At 41.1% G+C, this 12016-nt stretch overlaps 1 protein-coding gene across 1 annotated transcript in view; it reads left to right on the plus strand.

Moving 5' to 3' along the window:
- The first annotated feature begins 545 nt into the window (after positions 1 to 545).
- The window catches only part of TCTN1 (tectonic family member 1), a 31360-nt gene continuing 19889 nt past the window's right edge, over positions 546 to 12016 (plus strand). The window contains exons 1-2 of the mRNA XM_052654654.1: positions 546 to 780; positions 4025 to 4145. Of these exons, the coding sequence (XP_052510614.1) occupies positions 546 to 780; positions 4025 to 4145 (356 nt within the window). The remainder of the gene's footprint in view (positions 781 to 4024; positions 4146 to 12016) is intronic.

Below are 12016 nucleotides of genomic sequence, written 5' to 3' on the forward strand. Positions count from 1 at the left end.
TCAAAAAACCCTATTTAGTAGCTTTAGGAGAGTGGGTCCCAAGATTTCTCTCCCTCCACTGATTGTGTTAGTTGTCCCAAATGCACTGATTATGTTAGTTGTGTGTTAGATGTGTGTGTTGTCCCAAATGTACTGGTATTGCATTTGTTAAAAATATTGCTCCCTGAACCCTGCCCTTGGACTGAATCAGAATCCCCTGAGACGGAACCTGGAAATCTACATTTTTAAAACAAGCACTTTAGTCTTCTTGGAAACCACGTGGGGAATTCACAAGCAGGACACGTCCCCGCCCCTCGTCCCCTCCTCTTTTGGCCAGCCTCGCCCAGGCCCCGCCCGCCTCGCCCAGGCCCCGCCCGCTTCGCCCAGGCCCCGCCCGCCTCGCCCAGGCCCCGCCCGCCTCGCCCAGGCCCCGCCCTCTGTCCCTACGTCTCTCCAGGCCTCCGGTGACCCTTCCCGTGATGCCCCGCGCCCAGCCGCCGCGGTTGCTAGGTAACGCGCGGTCTCCCAGCCACCCAGCCACTGGCCGCTCGGCTTGCGGCTGAGCAATGGGGCCGTGGGCCTTTCCGCGGCTCCTGCTCGTTCTACTAGCGCGCTGGGCCTCCGTGAGCGCCCAGGCCGGGACCATCCCGGCCGGGACCACCCCGGTGGTAGCGACGGAGGGCCTCAACTCCACCAAACCAGTCCCGACGACTCTCCGACCTGTTTTATCTTCTAAGTCCCCTGAGATCCCCAGGGCTTCCAGGCCCTTCTCCGGCCCCAGACCCGCCCCGATCACAGACGGTGGGTAACCAAGTACCAATTCCTGGGGATCTACAGTGGTTCAACCTGCGGGGGTTGGTAGCCCGGGTGAGGATGTAATAATAGCGATAGTTAACGTTTATTGACCACTTAAAGTGTGCAGTCATTGTTAAGTGTTTCATAGGTATTAATTCTCTCAACAACCCTTAGAGGTAGATGTTATTATCACTGTCATACAGATGAGAAAACCGAAGCTCAGAGAGCCAAGTGAGACAATATAAAAATCTTTAGAAGTGCTTGCAGTGGTCCTGGACGACACTAATGCCAAAAGTGTTAATGAATGAATACTTGCAGCTTTTCAGTTGAAATTGAAAGTTTCTAGGAAATTGTGGGAATTAAGTGCATAGGATACGTTGAGCTTTTCAATTATGAAAAAGAGATGCAAAAAATCTAGTTTACAGAAAATGACTAGGTCAAGTCCTCCTGTGTTGAGTTGAATGTAGGGAGTTATGGGGTGAGGGTTTATGCCCACTTCTTAAGATTCATCTTTAAGGATAATTAGCATATTTCTCAGAAAATGATCTAATCCTTGAGTTACACAGCTAGTGACTTTTGTAATCTGATTTAACATGGGTGACTTCAGGGGATATCTGACTCCAAAATCGAGCTAACTTCTGTGAATATGCGTTTTTCTGGGGTGAAGGTTCATAGCACTGGGAGTTTGTCAAATGGGTTTATGATCTCAAAAAAAAATCCCTTTTAAGTCCTCTGTAACCCCAATAGATATGCAGTGTTTGTTTTTTTTTTAATCCCTTCTTAAGAAAGATCTTTCTTAAATTGAGTCAGGCTCAGTATTAGTAAATAAATCATTGGCTGACCTTCTGAACTCTAGAACTTTACTGAACCATTATTTCTCCTTTATAAATTGTATAGTCTGTCAGAAAAAATACAGGAAACATATTTGCTATTTTAATATAAAAACTTTGTTTTATATTGAAATTGTTGATTTAGCAGGGAAGTTAAGTGATAATTTGGGACAAAATATAGCAGAGTATTCAATATCTGAAATTCTGTTAAGATTTTTTGGGCTGAGTTGCCTTTTATCCATGTAAGTATTTCATTTGTTAATGCACTTTATCCCCCAAATGAAGCTATTCTTGAACCATCATTAATAGGTCATGTGTTCAGGGCTGTTTTTCCAGTATGAGAGGATGAATTTGCACTTTTCCTTTGTCTTTTTAAAGGGCCTCTGGTTAGATCTGTGCAAGTAATGGTAATAAATGACAGCTGACATTTATTAACTACTTCCTGTGTAGCAAGCTCTGTGCTAAGGATTTCATCTGTGGTGTGTCTCATCTAATCCTCCTAACAGTCTTATGATGTTAGGTTGTCACCATTTTCTTTAACTTTTTCTTTTATAACTTTTTAATGTTTAACTTTAAAAAATTTTTTTTAACATTTTCTTGAACTTTTTATTTTTGGCTGCACTGCACAGCATGTAGGAGCTTAGAACCCATGCCTCCTGCATTGGAAGGTAGAGTCTTAACCGCTGGACTACCAGGGAAGTCCCTGGGTTATTGCCATTTTTTAGGTTTATGAATTACTTGCCTCATTTTAGGTCACAACCTAGGTACAGGTTGTAGCAGGAGACCGAGTGGAGAACTGGACCACCCTTTGCAGAATGGGTTACAGGTACAAGAGAAGGATGATAACTTTGATCTCAAATCTGAGCTCTGTTGGTTAGTACCCTGTAGCTGTGAAGAGGCTTGGAAGAGCAGCTGAGTGCTACTCAGACCCTACGAGTACTCAGCAGATACTTGTTGGCTGATTAAGTACGCTCACCCTTTTTTCTTTCCTAAGTAGAGTTATTAAACACTATTGCTTTGTCCCTAGTAGTCTTACAGCTACTAGGGACCTATAAGGGTTTTAGGTTTTGTAAAATAAATCAAGAGTAATTTCAAACACATAAGGCAGGGTGTCGCAACACTGTTTTTTACTCAACACTTTAGTGTACATGAGAGGTGTTATAGTTTTCTAAGGACACAAGGGAGTCCTTGGCTAGAGAGAAACATGTAAACTCTAGGGTGGAAACTTTTGTGTCTCTAAGAATGGATTGTGTATTTACTGACAAAAATTTCCTCTTCTTTTGACATTCATCTTCCCAGAGTTTATTATTGTACCTTTTTTGAGGTATATATTTTCTAAAGGTTTGTTTTTTTTTTTTGCCATACTTCGCAGACTGTGGAGTCTGGAGTTCCCTGACCTGGGATTGAACCGCCTTGGTAGTGAGCACCGAGTCCTAATCACTGAACTGCCAGGGAATTCCTTCTAAAGCTTATTTTTATTATAAAATAATTCATAAATGCTAATAAGAATGTTGTATGGATTGTCTACCAGCATTTGCTTGAGATCCCTTTTTAAAATTTATTTTTTGCATGAAATCCTTTTTCAAAAACAAGAAACGACGTTACAAGTAAGGTTGAAGCACTGATCTTACTCCCTCCTTCCAGCAATAATTAAACTACCATGAGTTCAGTGTTTATCATTCTCATGCTCTGCTATTTAAGTTTCCCCTCACCTCCACACCTCCCCGTTTGACAGCCTGAAACAGGGAATTAAAAATCCAGATGATCATCATTATTAAAAATTAAAACTTGCTAAGTGGGGCTTCTACCTCTTCCCATGTTTTTACTGTCTGAATTACCAAAGATATTTCTAGAACCCCAAGTACAAGGAACCTGAGCCAGCGTTATTCTTGGCCAATAGCCTGTGAACATGGACTCAGCTTCAAAGCTGCAGGTGACATCTGAGGAGAGGAACAAAATTGAGAACTTTGATTCTTGGTAGCCTTAAGTGGGCCCTTCCTCTGAATTGGAATCTCCAGAGGAGCTTAGAAATCTGCAATATTAAACCGATGGTTCTTATGGTCAGGCAAGTGATTTACTGTGTTGATTCTTAAACCTATTTTAATTATCAGCATCACCTGGAAAGTGTTTGAAAGGACCAGGTGTGTGGGTTTCACAGTTAGCTTACCAAATCAGAGTCTTTGTAGGGAGAGTGCAAACAGAACTTCCAAGTGAGTCAGATGATTGGCCACTTTGGGAAAATCTCAGATGGAGGAGTGCTCACACTGACTCATTTCACTTCACAGATTTCCCCCAAAGTGCAATAGGAAGAATAAAATGGACCTTTGTATGAGATGGACTTTTGGTACTTTGCAGTGGCAGGGGGCAGTCACTACCTGCAGATTGTGACGCTCTGCGCCCCACCTCTCTTGTTTCTGTAGTTGCTGCTCTGTGTGTCTGTGACTTGTCTCCAGCACAGTGTGATGTCAACTGCTGTTGTGATCCTGATTGCAGCTCCGTGGATTTCAGTGTCTTTTCTGCCTGCTCAATTCCAGTTGTCACGTAAGTTTGTAACATGAAGTTTTGATAAAATTGGACCAAGATTATAAAATTTGGGGACAAAAAAAAAAAAATTGGGGGACAGACAGTGAAAACTCCTCCAGGCTGAAAAAACCCAAATCACCCCAGGCTGATTTCCTGAATTCTGCATCTTTCAGAAGCCATGCTGTTGAAATCAGTGTATTGAAGAGTTATTGTTTAGTCGCTGAGTCGTGTCCAGCTCTTTACTGACTGAGCCACCAGGGAAGCCCTCGTGTCCAACTCTTGTGACCCCATGGACTGTAGCCCGCCAGGCTCCTCTCTATGGGGTTTCCCAGGCAAGAAGACTCTAGTGGGTTGCCATTTCCTTCTCCAGGGAATCTTCTGACACAGGAATCAAACTCCTGCATCCGCGGATGGGTGCTTTACCACTGAGCCACCTGGGAAGCCTGTGTAGAACAGTATCTATCCCTTATTTGCATTCAGCCAGATGATAGTGCAGGCAAAAGAGAAGTGAGAGTGTACTTTTCACAAAGGTTATAATGAAATCTCTGTGTTCAGAGATTGAATTACGTTTCACTTTGATTTGTAAACAAATAAGGTGTCACGTTTTTGTATCTGTGAATTAGTCTCAGGTATAGCCTAGGGTGAAAAGTGCAGTTTAATTTTACAGCTTTTGTTGTGGACATAATTTTCTAACGAAAATTAGAAAGGAAAGCTTTGTTTATACCTTTCTAGGAGATGAATCTACGAGGAATTCTCACAGTTCACATTGTGTAGGAGAATAATGGAAAATGACATTCCCAGTCGATTGCAAGATAAACAGTTTCTTCTGAGTTACCTGGTTTTCGTAATTCTGATTTCAAAACTTTTTGATAAAATAAGAGCACTTATAAGAAGTTAATTTATTCAGGATGGGACCAGTTTATTATTCAGAGATAGCCAATTTAAATTCAGTCTTGTACTAAGTTTTAGCAGTTGAAATTTGATAGGTTGAATGCTTTTTTGGAAGCACAGTGTGTTTTTCCCATGAGAAACTATTTTATTGACCAATAGGAAATCCAATCTACTTCCGATGTTAAAATGCCTGGAGCATGGGGTGTTGTAGTCAGATTATTTTTCTGGCTCCCTGAACTATACTGTGGTTCAGTCTTCGTTGAAAATCATTCTGTTTTCCTGCATTAGTAAGTTCCAGGAGCTTGAGAGTGAGATATCTGTTCTGATTTGCAGTCATTATTTAGAATGTAGTTCTTAAGAAATAGCCAATACTGTAATTTTAGATATAGACTATTTAGAATGGGGGTCAGCCAACTTTTTCTGTAAAAGGCCACATAATGAACACTTGAAGCTCTGCAGGCTGTGTGGGCTCTGTTGCAGCTTTTCAACTCTGCCACTGTTGAGCAAAAGCAGGCATGTAATGAATGGGCGTGACTACATTTCAGTAAAACTTATTTACAAGATTAAGTGTAGTTTGTGGCACCATGGGTTAGAAATCAGAACTGAATTCGTAGTGCCCTCAGGAAAGAACTTGAGGTTTTTTTTGAGTTAGTTTTGCTTGTGACCTTCTACTAAATATGAAGTATAGAAATAATGAAAACTAACAGTCCTAATCTCAAAAACGACACAATGATCTCTGTTCGTCTCCAAGGCAAACCATTCAGTATCATGGTAATCCAAGTCTATGCCCCAACCAGTAACGCTGAAGAAGCTGAAGTTGAACGGTTCTATGAAAACCTACAAGACCGTTTAGAACTAACACCCAAAAAAGATGTCCTTTTCATTATAGGGGACTGGAATGCAAAAGTAGGAAGTCAAGAAACATCTGGAGTAACAGGTAAATTTGGCCTTGGAATACGGAATGAAGCAGGGCACAGACTAATAGAGTTTTGCCAAGAAAATGCACTGGTCATAGCAAACACCCTCTTCCAACAACATGAGAAGACTCTACACATGGACATCACCAGATGGTCAACACCAAAATCAGATTGATTATATTCTTTGCAGCCAAAGATGGAGAAGCTCTATACAGTCAACAAAAACAGACCAGGAGCTGACTGTGGCTCAGATCATGAACGCCTTATTACCAAATTCAGATTCAAATTAAAGAAAGTAGGGAAAACTGCTAGGCCATTCAGTATGACTTAAATCAAATCCCTTATGATTATACAGTGGAAGTGAGAAATAGATTTAAGGGCCTAGATCTGATAGATAGAGTGCCTGATGAACTATGGAATGAGGTTCATGACATTGTACAGGAGACAGGGTTCAAGACCATCCCCATGGAAAAGAAATGCAAAAAAGCAAAATGGCTGTCTGGGGAGGCCTTACAAATAGCTGTGAAAAGAAGAGAGGCGAAAAGCAAAGGAGAAAGGAAAGATAGAAGCATCTGAATACAGAGTTCCAGAGAATAGCAAGAAGAGATAAGAAAGCCTTCTTCAGTGATCAATGCAAAGAAGTAGAGGAAAACAATAGAATGGGAAAGACTAGAGATCTCTTCAAGAAAATTAGAGATACCAAGGGAACATTTCATGCAAAGATGGGCTCGATAAAGGACAGAAATGGTATGGACCTAACAGAAGCAGAAGATATTAAGAAGAGGTGGCAAGAATATACAGAAGAGCTGTACAAAAAAGATCTTCACCACCCAGATAATCATGATGGTGTGATCACTAATCTAGAGCCAGACATCCTGGGATGTGAAGTCAAGTGGGCCTTGGAAAGCATTGCTACGAACAAAGCTAGTGGAGGTGATGGAATTCCAGTTGAGCTGTTTCAAATCCTGAAAGATGATGCTGTGAAAGTGCTGCACTCAGTATGCCAGCACATTTGGAAAACTCAGCAGTGGCCACAGGATTGGAAGAGGTCAGTTTTCATTTCAATCCCAAAGAAAGGCAATGCCAAAGAATGCTCATACTATCACACAATCGCACTCATCTCACATGCTAGTAAAGTAATGCTCAAAATTCTCCAAGCCAGGCTTCAGCAATATGTGAACCGTGAACTTCCAGATGTTCAAGCTGGTTTTAGGAAAGGCAGAGGAACCAGAGATCAAATTGCCAACATCTGCTGGATCATGGAAAAAGCAAGAGAGTCCCAGAAAAACATCTACTTCTGCTTTATTGACTATGCCAAGCCTTTGACTGTGTGGATCCAATAAACTGTGGAAAATTCTGAAAGAGATGGGAATACCAGACCACCTAACATGCCTCTTGAGAAATCTGTATGCAGGTCAGGAAGCAACAGTTAGAACTGGACATGGAACAACAGACTGGTTCCAAATAGGAAAAGGAGTACGTCAAGGCTGTATATTGTCACCCTGCTTATTTAACTTATATGCAGAGTACATCATGAGAAATGCTGGACTGGAAGAAACACAAGCTGGAATCAAGATTGCCGGGAGAAACATCAGTAACCTCAGATATGAGATGACACCACCGTTATGGCAGAAAGTGAAGAGGAACTAAAAAGCCTCTTGATGAAAGTGAAAGAGGAGAATGAAAAAGTTGGCTTAAAGCTCAACATTCAGAAAATGAAGATAATGGCATCCGGTCCCATACTTCATGGGAAATAGATGGGGAAACAGTGGAAACAGTGTCAGACTTTATTTTTGGGGGCTCCAAAATCACTGCAGATGGTGACTGCAGCCATGAAATTAAAAGACGCTTACTCCTTGGAAGAAAAGTTATGACCAACCTAGATAGCATATTCAAAAGCAGAGACATTACTTTGCTGACTAAGGTCCGTCTAGTCAAGGCTATGGTTTTTCCAGTAGTCGTGTGGATGTGAGGGTTGGACTGTGAAGAAGGCTGAGCGCCGAAGAATTGATGCTTTTGAACTGTGGTGTTGGAGAAGACTCTTGAGAGTCCCTTGGACTGCAAGGAGATCCAACCAGTCCATTCTGAAGGAGATCAGCCCTGGGATTTCTTTGGAAGGAATGATGCTAAAGCTGAAACTCCAGTATTTTGGCCACCTCATGGGAAGAGTTGACTCATTGGAAAAGACTTTGATGCTGGGAGGGATTGGGGCAGGAGGAGAAGGGGACGACAGAGGATGCGATGGCTGGATGGCATCACGGACTCGATGGACGTGAGTCTGAGTGAACTCCGGGAGTTGGTGATGGACAGGGAGGCCTGGCGTGCTGCGATTCATGGGGTCACAAAAAGACTGAGCGACTGAACTGAACTGAACTGAACAATCCTAATTAGTTAGGTGTTCTTGTTATAGATTCCAGTTCATAGAAGATTTATTTATATATACAAACTGTCATAAACAAGTCTTACGATTCAAAAAATTATAAATTTATCATTAAGATTAGTGGATTAGTGTCTTTTCCCCCTCATTAGATGTAAGCTTCTTGAGAGTAAGAATTATGTTATATCATTTATCCCTAGTGCCTAGGATAGCTCCTACCATGTAGTTGGTCTTCATTAAAAGTGAGTTGAATGGATGAATGAATTTCTCTGCTCTACCCTTAACTGACCCTCGAGTGTCCCTTTGACTTTCTCTACCATCGTTGTTTCAGGCAGAAACCCATGTCGGAAACCTAGAGGCTCCCCTGACTTGTGCCTCTTCCTTGCCTTCTCACGCTAAGCTGTCTCTTGCAGTTCACCATACCTTTCTTGAGCACCTCTCGTGTGCCAGTGCCAGGGATTTAAAGACAAGTGAGACATGGTCCTGTCTTCAGAGAGCTCATTGAGTAACGGAGACAAACGAGCAGATGGCAGTTTCTGCACCAAACTCTAGGAGAACTGAGAGGAGTGGGCTCTAACCCAGGCAGCTCGACGAGGGAGGTCTTTCTAGAAAAGTAGCTGAGCCGAGTCCTGAAGGACAAGTGAAGTTGGTCAGCATGGAATCAGGAAGGGCATTCCTGTCCGAGGGAGCCACATGGCAGATTCCTGGGGCTGAAGGAGTATAGCCTGTTGCCTTAACTGCAGGTTGCTCAGCATGGCTGAGGAAGGGTGGAGCCAGAGGAGTGTGGGGAAGGGCAGGGGTCAAGTCCTGAGGGGCCTTGTGTGTATGCTGAGGGGTTTGGATTTCTCCTGGCTTCTTCAGCAGGCTGGGGAGTGAGGGGATCAGATCCCCAATTTAGTAAATTCTGCAGCAGCATGGACAGTGGCTCCCAGGGGCCAAGGCCTGGTGGCAGGGAACCAAGAAGGAAGCTATTGCAGATGAGGATTAATAAGTGTCCCCCTCTTACCCAGAAGGCTATGACGGTGGGACTAGAGAGAAGTGTACGGATGCGATGTTGATTCACTGCACAGGAGTAGAGCGCTACTGACTGGAAGCGGGGTCAAGAGTCCCATTCCGCTGAATCTTCCTCCATGATTGCCCTCACGTCTGTACGTTCCTGCTCCCTTCCTCCTCATAAGCTCATGCCTCATCTTGTCACTCCCTTTCTAAAGAACCTTCGAAAACGCTCATTACCTATAGAATCCATAACCTGAGTTCATATCCATCCCAGCCTCTCTCACGTCTTATTTCCTAGCATCCCCATCTGGAATCCTTCGTCCAGTGCAGCTTTGGTACTCTGTTTTCTAAACAGAGTACCGTACAGTACCTGTCAGTACAGTACCTGTCCTTGGCCAATGCCTTTCCTGCACTTGGATTAGCCTCCCATTCCCTCTCTGTCTGACTCCTCCTCATCGTTTAAGGCCCAGTGTGACTCATAGATTCTCAGTGCTGGATCTTTTCTTATTTATACTACTCATGGTTTTTCCAAAATCCTCTTTATGCCCATGATAGCAACTCATTTACCATTAGAACTATACAGAGCATTTGGAAAAGAGGCCAGTTACAAAATAAATCAATCCCCCAGCAATACCCATTCCAGAAATATAGTGGAAATGGATTCTAATCATAACACCAATAGAAATATAACATCATAGAATTAAACTTAACTATTCAGAATTTATGTGAAAAAAACCTCAAGATATAATGAGACATAAAACACTTGAATAAAGGGAGAGATTTAATCTGTGTAGTAGGATGGGTAGAATCATTACTTACTTATATATTTCAATTTATTATAATGTTATTCCAGTCAGATGGGAGAGGGATAATGTGTCAGAATGATTCTAAAATTCATCTAGAAGAATAAACAGATGAGAACAGCCAAGACATTATTGAATAAGAAGAGCAAACTACTAGGTTTAAAGCATTTGTAACACTGTAATGCTGAATATAATGTGTATTAATTCATTATGGATAAGTAGGTCATTGAAAGAGAATAGAAAGGCCAAAAATCAGTTGTGTGTACTGATTTTACACCAGCCAATTTTCTTAAAGTATTTTTTTCTACATAAGTATTTTATGTAAACATGGTATTGTAAACATGGTATTTCACATCTGTGGAGTAGAGGTTGGATCATTCAGTAAATGATGCAGGATGATTATTGAAAAACTAACATTAGATTCCTGCTTCATAGAGTTACACTGAAGTAAATTACCAACAGGTAATTTTTTTCATAAAAAATTAACAAATGAAGAATATATGTGAAATTTATTAATCTTGGGTTAGGGAAATGTCTTTTTTTTTTTTTTTTGGCCGCTCTGTACAGCCTGTGGGATCTTAGTTTCCCAACAGGGATCGAATGCATGCCTCCTGCAATGGAGGTGGAGAGTCTTAACTGCTAGACTGCCGGGGAAGTCCCGGGTAATGTCTTTTAAGATAAACCCAAAGGCAATCTATAAAAGAAAAGGTTGACAACTTCATTATTTTTAAAAAAATCAGTTAATCATACCTCAATTAAAAGGGGAATGATCATAAAAAAAAAAAAACTTCTGTGTGACCAAAAAAACACTATAAAACTGAAAGGTTAACAAACTAGGAAGAAATATTTCTAACACTCAGAAGGGATTCATAATATGAGTTCTTAGAAGTCAAGAAGATAAAAAAAAAGTCAAGAAGACAAACGTTCTCATAAAAATTAATCAACTCATGAAGAAATACCAGTGAGCAATAACCATATGGAAAAATATTTAACCTTACTAGAAAAAGAGAAAATTCAGATTAAAACAATGAGATAACAGGCTTTTGCCCATGAAATTAGCAAACGGTAAAAACTGGTAACATGCGGTCTTGGCAAGGGTACAGCAACATAGGTGCTCTTGTTACTGCAGTGTTGGTGAGGTGGCGTCTTGCCTTTCTGGAAGGCAGTCTGGTAGCAAGTCTCAAAACCCTCAAATTTTGTACCTACCTTTTGACCCAGCAATTCCATTTCAGGAGATATTGCCTTAGGAAATAACTGGAGACATTAATACAAATGTATGTACAAGGGTGTCACTAAACCATTATATATAATCAGGAGAAGTTATAAACAGCCTAGGTCAGTGGTAGAGGATTGGTTAAAAAAAATTGGGAAAAGCTTAAGAAATTGGTATACAGTGAAACCATATAATAATACAAAAACATTTGATGATATGGGAACTATTGGGCACTCTATATTAAGTGGGAAAAGGCCTTAAAGTGGTATGTAATATGATCTCATTTTTGTTGTATCTCCCTAAACCATGTCTGTATCTATATCAAATTGATAAGGTTTGTTAAGCCTGGGATTGGTTGAAGACTTGACTATACCACAGTTTCTAAGCCCCCAAACTTCCAGATGATGTTACTTTTTCTCATTTTCACGTTCATTCATTGAAGACAGCTTTATTCTAAAGACAAGGAATTTTGGATCCATTCTGGGTACTTATAAACAGTCTGAAGTTCTGCAGAATTTTATATAATTGAATATTCCATCAGAGTTTGCACGGTTCATTTACATCAAAATCATTTCTCATCTGTATTCCATACTTGACAAGATTTCCTTAAAGGTTATTCTAGTTGTCTTAATATTTTCACTGTTAGAGGAGAAAGTTTAAAGTGCCGAACATTTTAACACTGAATAAACTAA

Source organism: Budorcas taxicolor, chromosome 17 (assembly GCF_023091745.1).
Source record: "Budorcas taxicolor isolate Tak-1 chromosome 17, Takin1.1, whole genome shotgun sequence".
Lineage (NCBI taxonomy): Eukaryota > Metazoa > Chordata > Mammalia > Artiodactyla > Bovidae > Budorcas > Budorcas taxicolor.